We start from the raw sequence: 18925 nt of genomic DNA, 5'->3' as shown, positions 1-18925 counted from the left end.
GGCAGTCACCCTAGAAATACAACCCTTTCTCCTCACGATCATCGCCATCATCATTGTCATTGCTGCCGCTGCATGAAGACAAGACCGCTTGAACACCATTTGCTCTCTCATTGGTGTCTCCCATGACCACTCCCAAAGAGTGGCATGAGCACCCAAAGTGTTAAAATTAGTATGGACAGAACCAAGGAGACAGAATCTCAAGTCAAGGAGACGAGTCTACATGACCAACAAGAAGAGAAGCATGAATTGAGATAGCTCGCTGGCTTCTGAAGTTGCTCTTATGTGAATGGCATTCCCCTTTTTCCCATCACTGTGATTCCCTTACCTTTGTACTGAATGAGATCATGGGCCAACACCTGGCATTCCAATCCCCCACCTCCACTACTCTCTGTATCCAATTCTTCTTCCTCCTGCTCCCTTCCTCTTTCCCTTCTTCCTCCTCTTCAGAAAATTATAGACAAGACTTGTAACAATTCATCATTGACATGGCCTATCATCCTCCATCTATGTGAGAACTTTATTGTCGGCAGCGCCACCGGAGCTATTCTCCTCCCATTCCTCCAAGGGCTCCGGAGATGGCGGTAAAGTTTTCGCCGGGGCAGCAAGGCATGATGATGACAGTGAAAGGTCGAGCCACCACGGCCACGTCTACCACCCTTGGAGAGATGGCAGCAGCCGTTGGAAAGGGAACGTGGTGATGATCATGGGCATCATTCGAAGCTATCCATCTTTTTGGCAACAAGATTCCTGGTGGTGGTGGTGGTGAATGTTAACAAGATCTAGGTATAAGAAACGATTTCATTTATAATTTTGATAAAATTTTGGATACAATCGACCAAACCTGAATCGGACAAATCTAAACTTGTGCTGAGCCCTTGTCCATGAACGTCACCAGACTCACCACAAATGCTTCCCACGGGAGCTGCAACAGCCTGAGTCGAAATTTCAACCCTCAATTTCTGACATTCGAAATCTTTAACACATATTACGATTACACAGAATGATGGATAAGATACACCGTATATACAAATAGGAGATTCCTTATATACCCAGATCAGAAGTGTGCAGAGGGAAATTAAGCTTGAAGAGCTCGCCAAAACCACATGGTCCATCTACAAGGCACAAAGGAACAAATCCATGTTCTTGTCAATGTCCATGTCTGGATATAAAGATGGATTACACGAACAGATTCATGGCCAGAATAACATAGCTGCACTACGATTTATACCTTGATTTATGAGTTCTCACTTCTCCGACATAAATTTTGCACTTTAATAGCCATAGCACCAATAACTGAAGCTCAACAACCCAGAGCACCATGTTAGTGGAAAGACAAAAGGATTGCATCGGAATTCTGATTCATCATCCAATTTCATCATCAAAGTCCAACTGTTAAAACACATACATTAGAGCTATCTGTCGTAGCCAAGCAGTCCTGCTTCTAACTAGTAAAGCAAAAGCCCTCAAAAATTCTCTATGGTAGCAGGCATTTGTACAGAAACAAACACCACAAATGATCAAGATGGTCCGCGACTAACGGCCTCGTCCACGCCCCCGACCACGTCCACGCCCACGACCACGTCCCAAAGGCCTCCCTGTTGAAAACCACCAATGATTGTGAAGCCAACGCCCAATTATAGGGTCAATCAATTTAAATCGAAAAAAGCATATTAGCGGAGATGATAAATCATGAGAAAAATACCTGCAGTTGGCTTCTTGGGCTTGACCCTAGGTGTTTCCTCAACCAGCAAAGTCTCAAGGTTTAAGCTGTCAGGGAGGATAAAGTATCGAATATTGTTGCCTCTCACGCTGAGGTGATCAAGAGTAATTGGATTCTTCCCCTTCAAAGTAAGCTTCACAGTCTTCAAATGTGTGTTCATGCTGATATCCACACCTGCAACGACAACAGACATGCTATTAGACTACAATCGAACTCAAGAAAGCACACCAAAGTAAATGGAAAAGCCATTACACACCAATCTCTTCGTTGCTCTGGTTGTTGAACTAATCATATACTTGGTTTGTAGGAATAGACAAGAATCGGAATGCAATGGAATGGAAGTCAGGAAATCAAAATCGCAATTCCTATTCCATTGTTTGGGCGCTAGACAAATAAATGCATGGAAAAGGAATTATACCAATTCAATTTTCATATTTAATTTATCTGGTATTATATTAAAATAGAATTAATTCTAAATAAATTTTCTAAATATATCATTGACTAAGGGAACAGAACCACATCCTATATATCCATATGACAAACTTTTTAAGTAACAATTATTAGGATGTTATAATGGTTGTTATTTTACATGTTAATAGTTTATCCCTTGTTATTTTTTACTTATACCTTTTGTTTCTTTTTATTTCACATGTTTATATTAATTAATATAGTTTCTTGTATTTTTATTTTATTATTTTAGTATTTTGTTAAATTATCATAACTTAGAGTTCTATTATAATTAATTTTCTATTTTTGGTTTTATTATTTTATTCCTAAGATGGGATTGGATGGAACTAGGGTAGAGCGCGAGGGTGAAGAAAGGAGCAGAGCAAGAAGGGGAGTTCATAAGGGGGTTCTTATGGGAATAAAAAAGCTCTGGACATCTTTTTTTAACTCCTGCAGGGATCAAGCCCCGTGACCCTCACATTATCTCTCTCCCTCTCCTGCTCAATTAATTTCTTCCCTGTGCAACTCTCTTCCTACCCCATCCCACTCGATTTTACAGGATTAACCCAAAGGGTTCAACAGACTCACAAGCAAGCTTGTTAGTTACTAACCTTGCGATCAGAGCATTCCAGCTAGAAATATTCTTTCTAGGCTGTCCTTGATCTCTACATCAACTTGAAAGGTTCAACAGACTCACAACCTGGCTTGTTAATTACTAACCTTGTGATCTGAGCATTCCGACTAGAAATATTCTTTCTAGGGAATGGGTGGAAGAGTTCAACTACTCTCTCCATGCTTCCACCCTTGACAAACATATCAACCAATGGAGCACCTAGATTATAATCATCCAAACTCATGTGGTTCTTGTCAATGAAAGCATGGAGCCACAGTCACCAAAAAAAAAAGGCATGAAGCCACCACTTCCCCTGATCCAAGTTTCCAAGATTGCACAAGCTGAGAGCAAACTGACTAGAGTAACTTCATTGTGCTTTATGTTGCTCTCTAAGTGCATTTTTTTGAGGTATTGTAGTGCCTCCATGTACCAATTACTCTGTGCATAGCATGAAATCATGCAGCTCCGGTAAACCACATGTCCTTCCAGCATCAGATCAAAAAACAACTCCCTCGCTTAGTCCATCATCCCATTAAAAGCATACCTCGAAACCATCACATTCCACAACACCCCAATCCTCAACGGCATCTTGTCAAACAAATTCCTTGCGAGCAGCAACAAACCGACCTTGGCAAGAAAGAGAAAGGTGAAGCAGTAAGTGAGGGAGCCATCGCCATGGTGGAGAAGGGAGAAGACGGTAGACTTAGCAGGGTGGAGGGGCTTCGGGAGAAGGCACAAATGAGGAGGCTTGAGAGGAAGGTGTTGGAGACGAGGGTGAGACAAAAGTAGAAATGCGAAAGGGGCGAGTCAGGAGGGGTTGGCAAGGTTGTAGCAATGAGGGTGAGGAGCTTCACAAGGTAGCGGAGGGCAAGGAGGTGACAGATGATGCCGGTGATGACGAGATGTGCGAGGAGGGGCCAAAGGTGGTTGGTGACATGCCAAAAGCAAAAGAGGGTGTCTAGGTGCATGGAGAGGGAAGGCATCATTTTTCGAACTCTGATCTGGCAGAAGGTTGTGTAATATGCATTAGATATCTAATAAACTTATCATGTATGACCTAATTAGTTGTGAGGTCAAACTGGATTATGAGATCCAAAGTCAATAACAAGATAGATGGTTTATTAACTTGGCTCATTACACAAATTTATTATTACTAGATGGCTTTTCCGATTAGAATAGGGGTGTTTTGGGAACAATTAGACATTAGTTATCACATACCTACCATGTGATAACTAAATACATACTGCCATCTACTGGAGATAGATAGCTGGACCGTAAAATAATTTAGTTGTGCTAATTAAAACATTTTAAAGTTTTGGGGCCAAATTGTGTCTCGTGGAAAATTGGTAGGGTCAAGAGTACTTTTCCCTTCAGAAAATGATTAAACAATTATTGGTATATTTATTATTAAAGAGACATATTTTGATAAAATAGATTTAGTTCTCAGAGATTCCTGTTTCGAGGTAGAGTAAAAGAATTAAGAAGCGAGTTTTGAACTTAAAAGTGAGCTTCTACAATGGTAGCAGTAGCCTAAGCAGCGCTCTTTAGCTACTAAGTTCTAAAGAGGCTAATGAAGGCCCAAGAACAATTTCAAAAAACACTTAATTGTTTGTCAATCATATCCTTACTTTTCAATCTTCATTTCCATAACCCTAATTATGGATGAGCATACCCTCCACTTATCTCACACTTTTTTCCTCTCCATCAAACCCCTCTTTTTCCTTCTATCTTTCAACTCTTAAAATCACAGAACAGTTAGACACCATTTTTGGAGGTGGAGTTGGGTCCAGTTAATAGTTATCACCAATAATAACGTGATTTCAAGACCTCTATCTTAACCTTGTTCTATGTACTTCTTTGGTCAATGGAACAACAGGTTTACATGAAACATCTCAGCATCATGGACTAAGGACCATGCCAGACATGAAACTCACTCGTCACCATTGATCAATACAACCATATCATCCATCAAATTCCACGAATATAATCCATTTTCTTCTAAAAGGGTGATATCCAAATGTTTACCTAATTCCATTCTTTCCTCCCCCCAATGCATCAATTCCTAGCTTCCTCGTAGATATGAACAACAATTATGACTGCTAATGCTCATAGTGAAAGGCAATCCCACTTTTATCCTGCAGAAGGGAAAATATGTAGCCTCCCAATATATTGTTTAGTCGATGATTTTGATAGGAATAACTAACACGGCCTTACTCATCCACTCTGTATAACTTAGAAGAAAAGCGGTGCCCCAAATTCCCTGCTTCCAAACTCCAAAGACTAGGACTGATTGTTTCATAGATCTTTCCAAGTTCGAGAGGAATATAGACTCCCCCTAAATTTACAAAGTTCATGTGCACTTGTGCAGACTTTTGATTTATTATATACAACTTAAAAGCTCCACAATATAAACCCCTCTATTTTCTAATTCAGATCAAATTTAACTAGTTATTATTTCCATGACAGGTCTACTTCGATATATAATAGATCATTTTTCAAACCTTGGTGACTCATGTTTGATACTCATTCTAGTGTGTGGATAAGTTAGAAATCAGCATCACTTCTAATTATCTTGATATGCATAGCAAGATAAAATCTGGCAGATGTAAACCATCAGTTAGCACAAGCTAGAAGCATCTCAATATGGCTGAAATCAAAAAATTTCCATTTTCAATGCGTTGAAAAAAGATATCATTGAGTAGTGGTACCCTATCATGATATGTAAGAGTATTCTGCTAATGTAGCACCAGCACCAAATCAACTACGCTCCCACATGCAAGCCCACTCAAACATATATGGCTAATCCTGAGGTCCCCAGAGGTGTTTTTCTTAATGTGAGCTCAGAAACAGTTTTCACTAACCTGATATGTGAGAGATGTTCTATGATGGATAGTAGAAAAGAGGGAGAAAAATGGTGTTTCTTATTTTCGTGAAACTAAAACTTATGCTGCAGGCTTTTTTTCGTGTGAAACCGTAAGATTTTCCAAAATGGGTTTCTTGAAAAGCATCCAAACAGCGAATTTGATCAATGCAAATCAAACCAAAAATTTTCTTTAAACGAACGAAAATAAATAAACAACGACTACAAATGGGACTTTTTAGCACCTTCACTCGGCCTCTACTGCTGCACTTGGTTTCACGTAAACAAAGAGGCAAGAAAAATGAAATTTCACTTATTTCCATGATAACTTCTTCTCGAATCCAAGATAAAAAAAAGGTATGTCTGAGATCAAATGGAAACATCGAGTAGAATTCCAAGAAACAAATGAAAACAACCATTCTAATGATTCTTTTACTACCAAATACTCTAAGTGAAGCGTGGAATCAAGAAAACCCTTGATTGGTAAAATTTCACGAACCGAACCCTGATTTGGCTAAAACCCTAGCCGAGCCACACGAAAGATCATACAGAGGGAAAGAGCGAGGAGGAAGATACCTGTGATAGTACCATGGACGACGGTGCCATTCTTGAGCTCGATCGAAACGGTCTCGTTGTTGAGCTTCATCAAAAACCTGACAGGATAAACGTTTGGAAACAAACTGAGATCAGAGCAAGAAACTAGAAATATAAGAAGAATATTGGAAGACGAAATTTAAATTTATTAAAATTTCGATTCCTTGAAGAAAAATCTCAGAGGGAGAGAGGGAGGAAAAAAAAAAAGAACACCTGACAAGCTTCATCTTGGAGCAAGAGACAGAGAGAGAGAGAGAGAGGGCAAGGCTAGGGCTCCAGACGACAGACGAGCGACAGCTGAGCGCCCGAAGCCCTTCTAAAAGAAAATCGGCGGAAGCCCTTCTAAAAGAAAATCGGCGAAATCCAGCAAGGCTTTATGGGCCTTGTGTCAAAAGCCCAGGGACTAAGAGCCCTAAAATTCAGATCCATGGGATCGCGCAATGATTACTTTGCGATTTGTGTAGATGATGAATATAAAATTTTAAAATGCTTTGAGATCTATGCAGAGAATAATCCGATGAATGATGTACGAAAGATTACCGAGGCAGAAAAAACACTTTCAAAAAATCAAAATATCCATTTGAGAAGATAATTAAGGGCCTGTTTAACACCGATGCCATTTTTCTATTTTTGCTTCTTCATATATCAGCGAAATCCAATGCGGCAACGAGGCATTCATGCAAAACTACTGCTATTCCTTCATTACTCGATTTGGAAAGCAATACATTGTCGCTCTCAAACCCTCAAAAAAAAAATAATTCTGAGCTTACTTAAAAATGTGGAAGGATTTCATCATCCGGGTTGCCAGGCTAATACATTTTTCTTCTTGATCTTTTGAAAACAAAAATAGAAAATGAATTCAATGCCAAAGGGCAAATTTTCTAATTTATTCAAACTTTAGGAATTGGACATGAATGTTGCAACAGTTTTCTATATGATTCTGGAGCAATCAAATTATTTTAGAGCGTTCCGAAACAGCATGAATTTGAAAAATCCTTGTAGTTTCCAATATGGGATACGAGCATGGACAAATAATGTGTCATTAATATTTTTATCAGTATGGCATCAATGAGTTTTGATAATTCATATCCATGATTGGACTAATGATGTATAGTTTTGCAATCATGTCTATCCTTGTATAGTGTGATGATTCTATGAATTTTATACCCTACATGTATCCTTGTTCCATATAGTTTAAGCGGGTTCTTGTGGTCATATTTATCACATGATACATAAATAATGATGGACAAACTAGACTTCTTTGCTCGATCCCGAATTAGAGAGGATGCCAACGCGATTGCATTTCAATTTATAGATTATACCATATATATGAAAAGTGCATAACACATCAACTATATCCTAATTCCACTCCTTAATATAAATTTTATAATTTTTCATCAAAGCTATGGCTTTCTTTTCTCTTGAAGAATGATGTGTCATTCAATTGGTTTTTTAGGATACCATATAAATGATAATTGGTTTAGATCTCCATTCCGCTTTTGTCCAAAGCAAAATTATTTTCTTATTGTTACTCCATGAAATTGTGTTCCCCAATGACACCATCAACCCAAGGTTAGAAAACTCAACGACTTAATTCATGGATCGTCCGAATCAAAAGTCAAGATGGCTCAAGTAGTATTAGAAAAACCCATCTGAGTTTTGCCGAGTTTCTCATGACTTGGTTGAATTGATAAGTCAAAAAAAAATGTTCAAGATCTTAACTTGATTGAGTTAGAGCGACTTGTTGTCGAATTAGACTGAATTTTTGTTGAGTTAGATCGAGATATTGTTGAGTTGAACCATGTCATTGCCAAGTTTTCAGGAGTTGAGAGTTAAAAAAGTAATGCAAAAGCAAAATAATATTCCTCTGCTAATGAATGACAAGAAATGGATGTATCTTTTTATATATGTGAAAGACAAATTGACCATAACTAACAAGAAGACCATAAGAACACCGGTATTTCCTTTTTGCATTAACTTAGAGTTTGCATATTTTTAGACTAAATGGCTTTGACGTGATTGATTTTAGATTGAATGATCAATTTGGTGCTGTTATTCACCTATTTTCCTTTTGCATAAAGTTGCCATTATTGAATCTATAATATCCATATCTAATTAAGTATTAGTAGAATTTTCGAGCAACTTGAATTCAAATTAATTATAGATATTTAGTTCATTCAAAACTTTTTTAGTGATTTATAGAAGCATGTATGTGCACAATATATATAGTGTGTATGTGTGTGATGCATGGCTGGTTCGAGTTGCCAAGTTGACTTATCTAAGTTTTTTCAAAAAAAGAGTATGAAAGGCTAAATTGAGCACGAATACAAGTTTTCCAACCTTGCATAGCCATGTTCAAATTAGGGTTGCAAATGGATCAATTAACCTTTGCCCAAACTTTATTGACCTATTCTTGACGACCCATATGGCTAGGTTGGGTTCAGAAATTGGATTATATTCCACATTTCGAGTCAAATCTGGTTCTCATAAACTTTAACCTAACTCAACCTGATTGATATGTTATGTGGGTCTAAATTGCATCTCCCTACTAATTACTCGACTCGAATTTACTTGGACTCATCTGACCCATTTACTCATGAAATAAAAAAAGATGTAAGTGAGCCAATCTTGCCCTCACTATCCATCCTTGAGTCCCAAAGTCTCTGGATCACTCTCCCATATCCCAACTCAAAACCCTAGATTATTGATGTCCATGAAATCTATCATTCTTTTGCCTCAATTTGGCTATCCGTTGACATCAGCCTCCCTTCATGATCCGATTCTTCAACCCTTCTCTACATCAATCTCCTCCATAGTATCTCTATTCTCTCTCAAGAAACTTTTCCAAATTCCTGATGGTCCAATCACTATCACAAATTCTGTGTCGGGTAATGTCCCAAATCCTTCTCTCATATTCACTACGCGCCCCTCAAGTTTTGAAGGCTATGGATATCTCCGCCTTCCCAATTTGAGACCCTGTATCACTAGCGTCATTGAAATCCATTGTTCTTTTGCCTCGATCTGGCCGTTTGGCGATGTTGACCTCCTCGATGATCTAATCCCTTGTCCCTCTTCTATGTCAATCTCCTCCACGGTGTCTCTATTTGCTCCCAAGAGACTTTCCCAAATCCTCGATGGTCTGGTTCTTTCCACATATCCAATATTCGACAACATCCCAAATCATCCCCTCACCTCAACCCAGACGTTTAGCAAAGTCCATGATTTTTTTACCATCCATCCGCATTAACTTACTCCATTAATATTTTTGCCTTGTTCTCTCTATCTCATTTAACGTCACATCAAACTTTATAAGCAAGAACTGCTATAATTTTTTTGAGTCATATTGTTTAACGACTTAATTTCTAGTTATTAAAGGTTGTTTTGCATTTTATCTACTTCCAATTCCATGATATCATGAAAAAGAAAAAAAGAAAAAAGAGCAGCTAGGTTTTTGCCATTATTCATTAAGAATATATTTTCCGTCTAATTTGGCCTTGCATGTGTAGATGATGCAAATTGATGTTGCTCAAACAAAACTAAAATTAATTCAAATGATTCAAAAAATACTTATGCAATGGCTTATTCACCATTTTATGCGAATTAAACCAACAACTCCAACAATGGAGGACCTCAGTCTTTCTTCACTAAACATTTGTCACGCTACTATATTTGCATCCACTTCATCATTGGAATTAATTGAGCATATTACACATTAATCTTATTTTGAATTTAGTTTTCCAGGCATTTAATATTAAATAGCAATAAATTAGATGGTAGTAGCTTTGGTCAACCTGAAAAAATTCAGTTTTACACATCTTTGTATATTTGAAATGTTCTAAAATCAAATTGTATGAAACAATTTTAAATTTTATTTTAATATATTTGGGTGTTTGGTCCAACTTGGATCTAATCGGATTTGATTTGAACCCGAATATTTTGAGTTGGGACGGAATCTGATCTGACCTAAACAATTTGATGGGTCTAAAAAAATAAAAATATTCTGTTGATCTGACTCGACCTAATTATCTATTTGGTTAGGTTTGGATCTAGACTCAACTATAAAATCAAGTTGGGTAAGGCAGAACTTGGCTAAATATTCTTTCTTCAACCAAACTCGGGAAAAAAAAAAAAAAAAAAGAGAAAGGCATGGAAGCAATTAAGATGCGGCCGCTGGCATGGGTGAATTAACAACTAATTCAATGTTGGGCCCTAAACTTTCTTCTATTTGCGCTGCTCCCGGTACGCTACAAGTTGATAACGTCTCAAGGCTAATCCCGGCATGTTCCGTAGGTACCTGCCACATGAGAATCAGCGATTACTCGTCCTGTCATGGAACTTTTATTCGTAGCAGCGTTGGGCCCAAGTAAGCACCCTTGGCTCTTATCTCTGACATCTCACCGACACAATTCCACGTGCTTAGAGGGTAGTCTCCATATTTGGTCACCCAGCGTGTGAGAATCCTCCTTCTTCTTCTCTCTCTCTCTTTTTCTTTTTTTCTTTTTTTTTTTAACTAGATGCTCATACAGATGCCACATGGCTATAGCCAGCTACATCACTAATAAAAAGACTACACAAAATAGAAGAAAAACTCTACTGGATCTATAGAAAATCTCTCAAATGATAAGCAGCAAATGAGGCGATCCAATTTGTAGCTTGATTCGCCTTCCGGAGAATATTACTCCCGCATCATCTGCCATATGTAACCGAGAAGCGGGTGCTCTGACACAAAATTGCCAGCAAGTGCCCCACACGTGCCACGCTGCATCCCAACGCTACGTCTCTAGGACGTACCCACTCTCCGTCTCTCTAATTGCGTTCCACCCCCCCTCCGACCCTCCCCCTCCGTTCACCACCCCTCCATTTTGGAATTCTCAGCACCAATCCCTCCCCTGAACACCAGGCCAAGATGGCGGATGGTGACACACCGGGCGGTGGCGAAAACCACCTCGCCGGTACCACTCACCACTGTTCTCTATGCCTCCCTCGCAGGCATCGCCATCGGCGGCCCTCTCTCCTTGGGGCAATGGGCTTCACCCTCCTCCTTGTCTCCTTCCCTCCCCTCCTCCTCTTCAGCCCCTTGCTCCTCGTCGCCGCTCACATACTCGCCACCTCAGTAGCCAGGTTCAGCGCCGGCGCCGCCATGGCCGCTGCCGGTCTCTCGGCTCCCGCATGGGACTTCCGTTCTATTCGAGAGAAGTGGCTTACCAGAGTTGAGTGGGTCAGCTTGGGCCAAGGGGTGGGCCTTGGGGGCGCAAGGACCCGGTGCAACCGAGCGAGAATGGGCTGGTAGAGCGAGGTTAAGTAAAAGGTTTGGTAGTTGCTTTAGTGCAAGGAAAGCTTTGTATAATGGGGCTTTGTTAGTGTTCCGGGTTTGGTATGCTGTTATGGCTGTGTCTTCTTTTGTAATGAAAAAGTGTACCCATGTTGCCGATGTTGGTGTGCAATGCTCGTTATAATACTGGGTTCGGTTGGAATTGCATTCATCTATTTATTCATATCTACTTTTCTATAATTAAGAAGAACAGTAAGGTGCAGGTCAGGTCCATCAGCTACAGTCCACTGTGGATCCAACTGAATCTTTGCTACTTTTGGCTGATTTTTGGGTGCTGCATATGCAAGAATTTCGAACAATATATTTATTTTATTTTTTTATGATTTTATTTTTTGAGGAATAATTATTTTTTCAAGATAATCAACATTTCATTCACGTTTAATTTTATTGAAGGGAATGTTTAACCATACTGAATGTCTCGCATTTTGAGTTTTTGATTAAGAGATGGGGTTGTAAGGGATAAACCTATGCTTTATGTTATTTAGCTTGCCGAATTGTATCTAGAGAAGGGATGGATACCTGATCTGTGTGAAGATTTTATTCTATGGTTTGATTCCAAATCCTCTGCAGTTAATGTTTGAATTGAAGAGATCAGTTTAAATTGGAGAGTTCCGGTTTCAAATCATTGTTTTTTTTGCAAATTGTAGAATGGCTGATAATTGAATAAGTTAACACGAATATTGTCTTTTGTGTACTAATGTACACATTCGACCTTGCCTATTTAAATTTGCTATGTCAAAATTTAAGTGCCATCCATTAATATAGGATTGTTGGAGAATGAAAGTAACATTTTTAACATTTGAAGTGGCACGTATTCAACGAGAGGCAAATAGTCCAGCATGTAGATTGGACCGCAACATGCATAGCTAATCGTGCCAAAAAAATATTGTCAATTGATGTAATAAATATTTCTTCTAAATTTCTAAATATTTTATTTTTTTGATTCTCATGAATATACTTACACTAGACAAATTTAATAAATACTAATTTATCCAAAAAAATTCAAAATATAAGATACCTTCTCCAAGCTGATTAGTTGCACTTTTTTACAGCAGTTTTTTTTTTTTTTTTTTTTTGTTGGGGGGAGGGGGCATCATTCATATCCAAAAAAAAAAAGAAAATAATTACATAGCAAGGTAGATGAAGTCATTCAATCTCAACATCTATTTATACTCTTGGAAACATGAAAGACCTTATCTCACCTCCTGTATACCATTCTAATCAAAATTTGAAAATGTTAAGTTCTCAAATATGGTAAACTTGCTGAATCTGATTCCAGACCAAGCTGAAGGGATGCTGTAATTGAGGCTGTGTCATTTATCTCAATGTTCCCTTCCAACCATGCATTGAAATCCAGTTCTTAAATATGAGTTGCTTCAAAGAGGAGAGTAAAATATACTTTAATAATGATGTCATGCACGAAGAGGGATGGTTAATCCATGATATTCCAAGTCGTTATCTTCTATATCTTCTAATAATTCCACTCTAAAACCATGTGCATGCCATCATTTCTAAATATTCGGCGTTCTTCCCGTTTACCTTCATTTTTTTTTAAAATTATATTTCCAATGTAAGGATTAAATACCTACTTAGCCCCTACAACCATACATCTTACCCAATAAAATGTCATCAGTTACCACGTGCCAAAATATGATAGGCTAACGAAAACTTCCATTCTATTAAACAAAGTAGTTACCATTTACCGGGAAGTAAAACTTTCCACCGCCGACGACCCGGCGCCCCCATCGCGGTCATCCCATCCACGTGGCACCCGATCCTCCCTCCGCCCGATCTTCCGTTTTTACGTGGCCCTTCCCAAATGGAGACCCAGAAATTGGACCTCACTGTCGTACTCCGGGACCCACTTTTCTTAGCACAGGTCGTTCCTCGACAAGTACATTTCTCCAGCAAATACGGCTTCGACAACTCACCCCAGACAGATGAGCCGCGGCCCCGCGTTGCATCCCGCGTGAAAATAGTGTCGTGCCAAAAAGATCCATATATAACCCTAGATTCAACGAGCAATGGGCCGCGCAAAAAGTCACCGCCGGTGCGAACGGACGGTGGGATGTTTTCTTATTCTATACGGACGGAGGATATTGGTACCGCATAGGAACTTCTCCGTGCCCGACGATAAGATAAACGCACGCGATATGCGCTCCTACACTCGATTTCCCTGTCGAGCGAGGGGGTGCAGAAAAGGAGCGATATTTATCAGTTCTCATCATTTAATCGGTAGGAGCCCATGTGTTTCTCCCTCTCGGTAGCCGCACTCGCCGCGAGGCCTTGAGAGGATTCCAGAAGCGGTTCTCCGTCCAGGATAGCGGTTTTAGGCCCCGGTTTCGACCTCTGTGCCGACTTAAGATCTCCTTCTTGGGGAGTGGACGGTGGTTTCACGAGGCGGTTTTGGGAGGAAGAGGAGGAGTCTCGGGTCTGGAAGGCGGTTCTCCAGCCGGAATGAGCGGTTTCTGTTGAGTGGTTTTCCGGCGGGAAGATGGTGAGACGGAAGCCAGTTTTGGTGTTGCTGTGCTTCACGGTGCTTGCGCCCATCTTTCTTTACACCGATCGGCTCTCGTCCTTCCCCAGTTCCATCTGTAAGACTCGAAACTGAAAAAAAATGTTTTTCAAGAGGAAAATTTGGGGTTGTTTTGAGTAATACCAAGAAAATCTCAGCATTTTAACTTTTTCCCTTTTTTCCTCTTTCATTTTCTGTTTGCAGCGAATGACGATTTTATCGAGGACGTCTCTAATGTGGTATAGACCGTCTCCTCCCTCTTGGATTTTTTAATAATTTCTTAGTTAATGACTCAATGTTGGAGGTAAGTCGTAAATTTCTTTCTTGTTTTTTTCCGTTTGAAAAAAAAGCAGGCTTTTGGGAACGAGGTTGGGAAACTAAACGCTCTACCTCAGGTAGTCTAACCATAATCCCCCTTTTTATCTATTTTATTATGGTTATTATTTTTAAATCTGTTGGGTTTTTTTTTTTTTTTTGCAATTTCCCAAGATAAATACTTGAAAAAAGTAAGATCTTTAAATTTGAGTGCAGGAATTGAATAATGTTGTAAAAGAGCCGATTGGTATCGTCTATCCTGATAATTCGAGCAATTCCCATCAGATTTCAGTTCAATCTAGAGATGGCTCGGCGACATCAAACGCTCAAGGTAGGATTCTTGTTCGATTACTTTCCAAGAATTAGGGCTTCCTTTTAAGAATTAGAAAAAAGAAATTTTACCCTTTTTTTGGATCCTAAAGCTTGAAAATTGGTAAAATAATCAGTTGGTGGACTGAGAATTTTCATCGTTCGAACCTTTTAAGTGGTCGAGAAACGGGGCTTATTGTACCCTTAAAGAATAAAGACTGGTATTTTGATAGACTTTTATTAGTTCAATTATTTACAGAAGTGCCACTACGGAAATCTGGAGAGCATAAGAGCAGGATGCTGTCTGCCACAGATGGGAGAAACCTTTCAGAAAAAGGGAGCGTGATTGAGCAAGTAGTCAACAGGAGGATCGGAAAGGATGATTCAGAGAAGTCCAAAGCAGAGGAAGAGAACAAGGAATTGGGATCCCAACAGACACAGCTTCATAGTACACCAGAGAAACAGGTGATTTCCTTTTTTATTTTTATTTTTATTTTTTGCGGATTTGGTTGATTATTATATGATCATTTTAGTTCCCTAGGTGGGATTTCGTGATTGTCCTATGGACTTACAGTTTATAGGTGTTAACAGCTTTTGGCTATGAAAGACTAGGTCCTTCAAATTTTAAGCATTTTGAGCATGTGTCAGCGGAAAATGACTTCTTTGAATTAGTTACAATTTTGGCAGGGTGATTGAATTCATATTAGTCTTTGGAAATTGGGTAACTTTTATTGGTTGGTATGGCAGGAGTTCTCATTAGAATCAGGAGCTTTTTGTTCTTCCATGGAGGCAGTCTGCTGTGAGAATTGGAAATTTAGTTTAATTGTTTTACTATGTGGGTTAACGGGAACAGTGACATGGTGTATATATACTATTGTGGTTTGCTAATAGATGTAGTATATTATAAACGCAGTTTTGAATTATCTGTTCTTGTCTGGAAATCTGTCTGTTAGTCTCTGTATGCATGCCGATTCAGTCATTTAAGCTGATTACATCATGATCATTTGATCTGCTTGTAAGGTGCTTAAGGAAATAGTGAAGAGTTGGTGAAACAGTGACTTTTAGATCCATTAACTTTGAAAATTCCTCCTTAGGTGATATCCAGCTTTGTAAAGTCGATTTCATCCTTGTATTTTGATTGTTTGTTAATGAGGATTTTTCAGCCAGTTCAAAACTCTGCTGACTAATATCCATATTCTATTGAGTGTTTCAAAAGTTGTTGGATTAGTTTAGGTGGGAGAGGAAAAGAGAGCTGTCATGACTTTTCTTCATAGAGAGTTGGTGTCATAATTTTGTTGTAACCTGTACCCTCCAATCAGTTGAATCAATTGCATGTTGTTATTGCTTCCTGCCTGTCTGATACCCTGTTTTTTTATATGTTTATTTTGGTCCTTTTCCAGGAAAGTAAGTCTCAAAAGAAATCTGAAGAAACAACTCATAAGGTTGATCCGGAAAAACTTAAGACAGCACCCCAAGATAGAAACAGTAGCAGCACTGTTATGCCTGATGCTAGAGTCCGGCATCTCAGGGATCAGTTGATCAGGGCAAAGGTCTTCCTTGGCCTTGGAGCAACCAGGACCAATCCTCAGTATATCAGGGAGTTACGCTTGCGTATAAGAGAAGTTCAGCGAACACTTGGGGATGCAACCAAGGACTCAGACTTACCAAGGAAGTAAGTGCTTTAACTGCAGCGATTTCCAAATATTCTTTCACTTAATTCAGGTGTTATAGCCAAACTATTTTAGGATTCCTAGGATCTTGTATTATCTTATATTTGAGAAAAGGTAACAGGATTCTACCATGCTTCTGTTTTATTTAACTAGTATTTCTAACTATTATTTATATTGGCTAATCTAGTGCCAATGAGAAACTGAAAGTAATGGAACAAACTTTGGCCAAGGGCAAGCAAATTCAGGATGACTGTGCTGCTGTCATTAAAAAGCTGCGTGCCATGCTTCACTCGATGGAGGAACAGTTACATGTTAATAAGAAGCAGGCAGTGTTTTTAACCCAACTTGCAGCTAAAACCCTCCCTAAAGGTCTTCATTGCCTTCCCTTGAGGCTATCCACTGAATACTACGCCTTGGATCCCAGTCAACAGCAATTTCCAAATCAAGAAAAGCTCGAAGATCCTAACCTCCATCACTATGCATTATTCTCAGATAACATATTGGCAGCTGCAGTTGTTGTGAACTCAACTGTTTCCAATGCTAAGGCAAGCGGCTTCACTATTACCACTGTTTCCTTTAATCTGTTTGACTTCTTGTTTTTTATTTTTTGAGACTTATTATTAATGAGAACATCTCTTCCTTGCAGCACCCTTCAAATCTTGTTTTCCACATAGTCACTGACAGGCTCAACTATGCAGCAATGAAGATGTGGTTTTTATCTAATCCACCTGGAAAAGCTGCCATCCATGTTCAGAACATTGAAGAATTTACATGGCTGAATGCTAGCTACAGTCCAGTACTGAAACAGCTTGGTTCTCAGTCAATGATTGACTATTACTTTAGGACTCATCATGCAAACTCTGACCCAAACTTGAAATTCCGAAACCCAAAATACCTTTCAATCCTGAATCATCTGCGGTTTTACCTACCTGAGATCTTCCCAAAGCTGAATAAGGTGGTGTTTCTAGATGATGATATTGTAGTACAGAAGGACCTGAGTGGCCTTTGGACAATCAATCTGAAAGGGAAGGTTAATGGTGCGGTTGAAACTTGTGGAGAAAGCTTCCATCGTTTTGATAGATATTTGAACTTCTCAAACCCTCTCATTTCCAAAAATTTTGACCCTCATGCCTGTGGCTGGGCCTATGGAATGAATGTGTTTGATTTGGTCGAGTGGAGGAAGCAAAACATAACAGAAGTCTACCACTCCTGGCAGCGGCTGGTATGTTTGCTTCATTCATTCGTGCTTCTTGTTATCAATAATCTGCTAATCCTACTTCATTATTTGTCTTGTGAACATGTACATTATAAGTAATTATTTGGTGCTTTACTACCTCCGTCCTGAAAAGGCCCTCTGATACTATCTTCCCCCATTTCACAGTACAACAGTTAATACAACAGTTAATTTCTCTTTAGTATGACCAATAACATATATGTTGCATACTTCTGTTTCTTTGGTATATTTTGCGGACCATTGTTTGATACTCTACTGGTATCACAGGTGTGAGCTGCATTACTAGATATTCTGATTTTTATTTGATGTATAGAGTGCTATGTTTTCCATTTCTTGAGAGACCAAAAAGCATCTGAAAACCTCAGTCTCCTATTTGGTCAAAATTATGAAGTTCCCACTGCTTTTGTTTGATTTTTGACCAAATTATTATTATTACTATAATCGTGCCCTGATTAAGCCATCCACACTTCGTGTCTGCAGAACCATGACAGGCTGCTATGGAAGCTGGGAAGTCTGCCGCCTGGTTTGATAACATTCTGGAATCGTACTTTCCCCCTTGACCGAGCATGGCATATTCTTGGCCTGGGTTATAACCCACACGTTGCTCAGAAGGAAATTGAAAGAGCAGCAGTGATACATTACAATGGAAACATGAAGCCTTGGCTAGAGATAGGCGTGCCCAAGTATCGCAACTACTGGTCTAAATATGTGGACTATGATCAAGTATTTCTACGGGAATGCAACATCTCTCCTTAGAGGGGCTATTGGTGCCTTGATATCTTTTTGACCACTGCTATTACATATTTTTTTGATGTTCCTTGTTCTTTTCTCTGTTCACATTTCAGTGGACTTGGATTAACCAGTTCGATTTTTTAATGGTTTATAGCCATAAGAGTTGCTCTAGCAGTCCTCACAATCCCATCTGCATGACTTAAGTTATGTTGTACATGCTTCAGAACTGGAATCCAGGGGTCTGAGCTCTACAATGTCGGCTATTTATGTTCTTGATATCTTGTAATATTATACCTGTAATTTTTATAATGTAGTTTATTTTCCTCCAGATCTCAATCTTATTTGGTGTCACTATTTCTTTCTGTTAGCACGGCTGCTATTTTTTTTCCCCAGCTCCTTTATATCTACTTAAGTGGTACATGCATGGGAGATTGATGGTGTAACAATTCAGGATTTCATCCAAATTAGTTAGTCGGAAGGTATTATTTGGATTTTTTAGTTTTGTACTTAAGATTTTTTCGACGAATAACTAATATGGGACTAAATAGTTTGCTTTTTACTGTGTATGAACTGCCAATTGATCT

The 18925-nt window shown here is 39.0% G+C and overlaps 2 protein-coding genes across 6 annotated transcripts; one reads left to right on the top strand and one right to left on the bottom strand.

Moving 5' to 3' along the window:
* Positions 1–1325: 1325 nt before the first annotated feature.
* Positions 1326–6549, bottom strand: LOC103710670 (small nuclear ribonucleoprotein SmD1a-like). The gene is made up of 4 exons (XM_008796521.6): positions 6448–6549; positions 6217–6293; positions 1703–1894; positions 1326–1595 (listed from the first exon to the last, which is right to left on the bottom strand). Exons 1-4 carry the CDS (start codon positions 6459–6461, stop codon positions 1534–1536), a joined length of 345 nt encoding a protein of 114 aa, XP_008794743.1. The 5' UTR covers positions 6462–6549; the 3' UTR covers positions 1326–1533.
* A 7048-nt stretch (positions 6550–13597) lies between these two features.
* On the top strand, positions 13598–18669 carry LOC103710668 (putative galacturonosyltransferase 4). Of its 5 annotated transcripts, none has more exons than XM_008796518.6 (9): positions 13598–14160; positions 14286–14320; positions 14435–14476; positions 14613–14727; positions 14965–15170; positions 16106–16377; positions 16563–16920; positions 17022–17597; positions 18090–18669. In XM_008796518.6, exons 1-9 carry the CDS (start codon positions 14061–14063, stop codon positions 18363–18365), a joined length of 1980 nt encoding a protein of 659 aa, XP_008794740.4. In that variant the 5' UTR covers positions 13598–14060; the 3' UTR covers positions 18366–18669. The 5 variants fall into 5 exon arrangements, with proteins under 5 accessions (XP_008794740.4, XP_008794737.4, XP_008794738.4 ...); XM_008796515.6 differs by having other exon boundaries at positions 13676–14160; positions 14432–14476; positions 14950–15170; XM_008796516.6 differs by having other exon boundaries at positions 13736–14160; positions 14950–15170.
* The last annotated feature ends 256 nt before the right edge of the window (positions 18670–18925 follow it).

Source organism: Phoenix dactylifera, chromosome 2 (genome assembly GCF_051530095.1).
Source record: "Phoenix dactylifera cultivar Ajwa chromosome 2, Ajwa_hap1_PhDact_Kaust_v1.1, whole genome shotgun sequence".
NCBI lineage: Eukaryota > Viridiplantae > Streptophyta > Magnoliopsida > Arecales > Arecaceae > Phoenix > Phoenix dactylifera.
The sequence above is the reverse complement of the archived record's forward strand: the minus strand, read 5'-3'. Positions and strand labels throughout refer to the sequence as shown.

Coding starts and splice junctions, on each gene's coding strand:
- LOC103710670 (XM_008796521.6), bottom strand. Junction 1,895..6,216: donor CGTCCATGGTACTATCACAG/GTATCTTCCTCC, acceptor TTGTCGTTGCAG/GTGTGGATATCAGCATGAAC. Junction 1,596..1,702: donor GCCCAAGAAGCCAACTGCAG/GTATTTTTCTCA, acceptor GGTTTTCAACAG/GGAGGCCTTTGGGACGTGGT.
- LOC103710668 (XM_008796515.6), top strand. CDS start 14,061: ATGGTGAGACGGAAGCCAGTTTTGGTGTTGCTGTGCTTCACGGTGCTT. Junction 14,321..14,431: donor TCGAGGACGTCTCTAATGTG/GTATAGACCGTC, acceptor TTGAAAAAAAAG/CAGGCTTTTGGGAACGAGGT. Junction 16,378..16,562: donor GACTCAGACTTACCAAGGAA/GTAAGTGCTTTA, acceptor TGGCTAATCTAG/TGCCAATGAGAAACTGAAAG.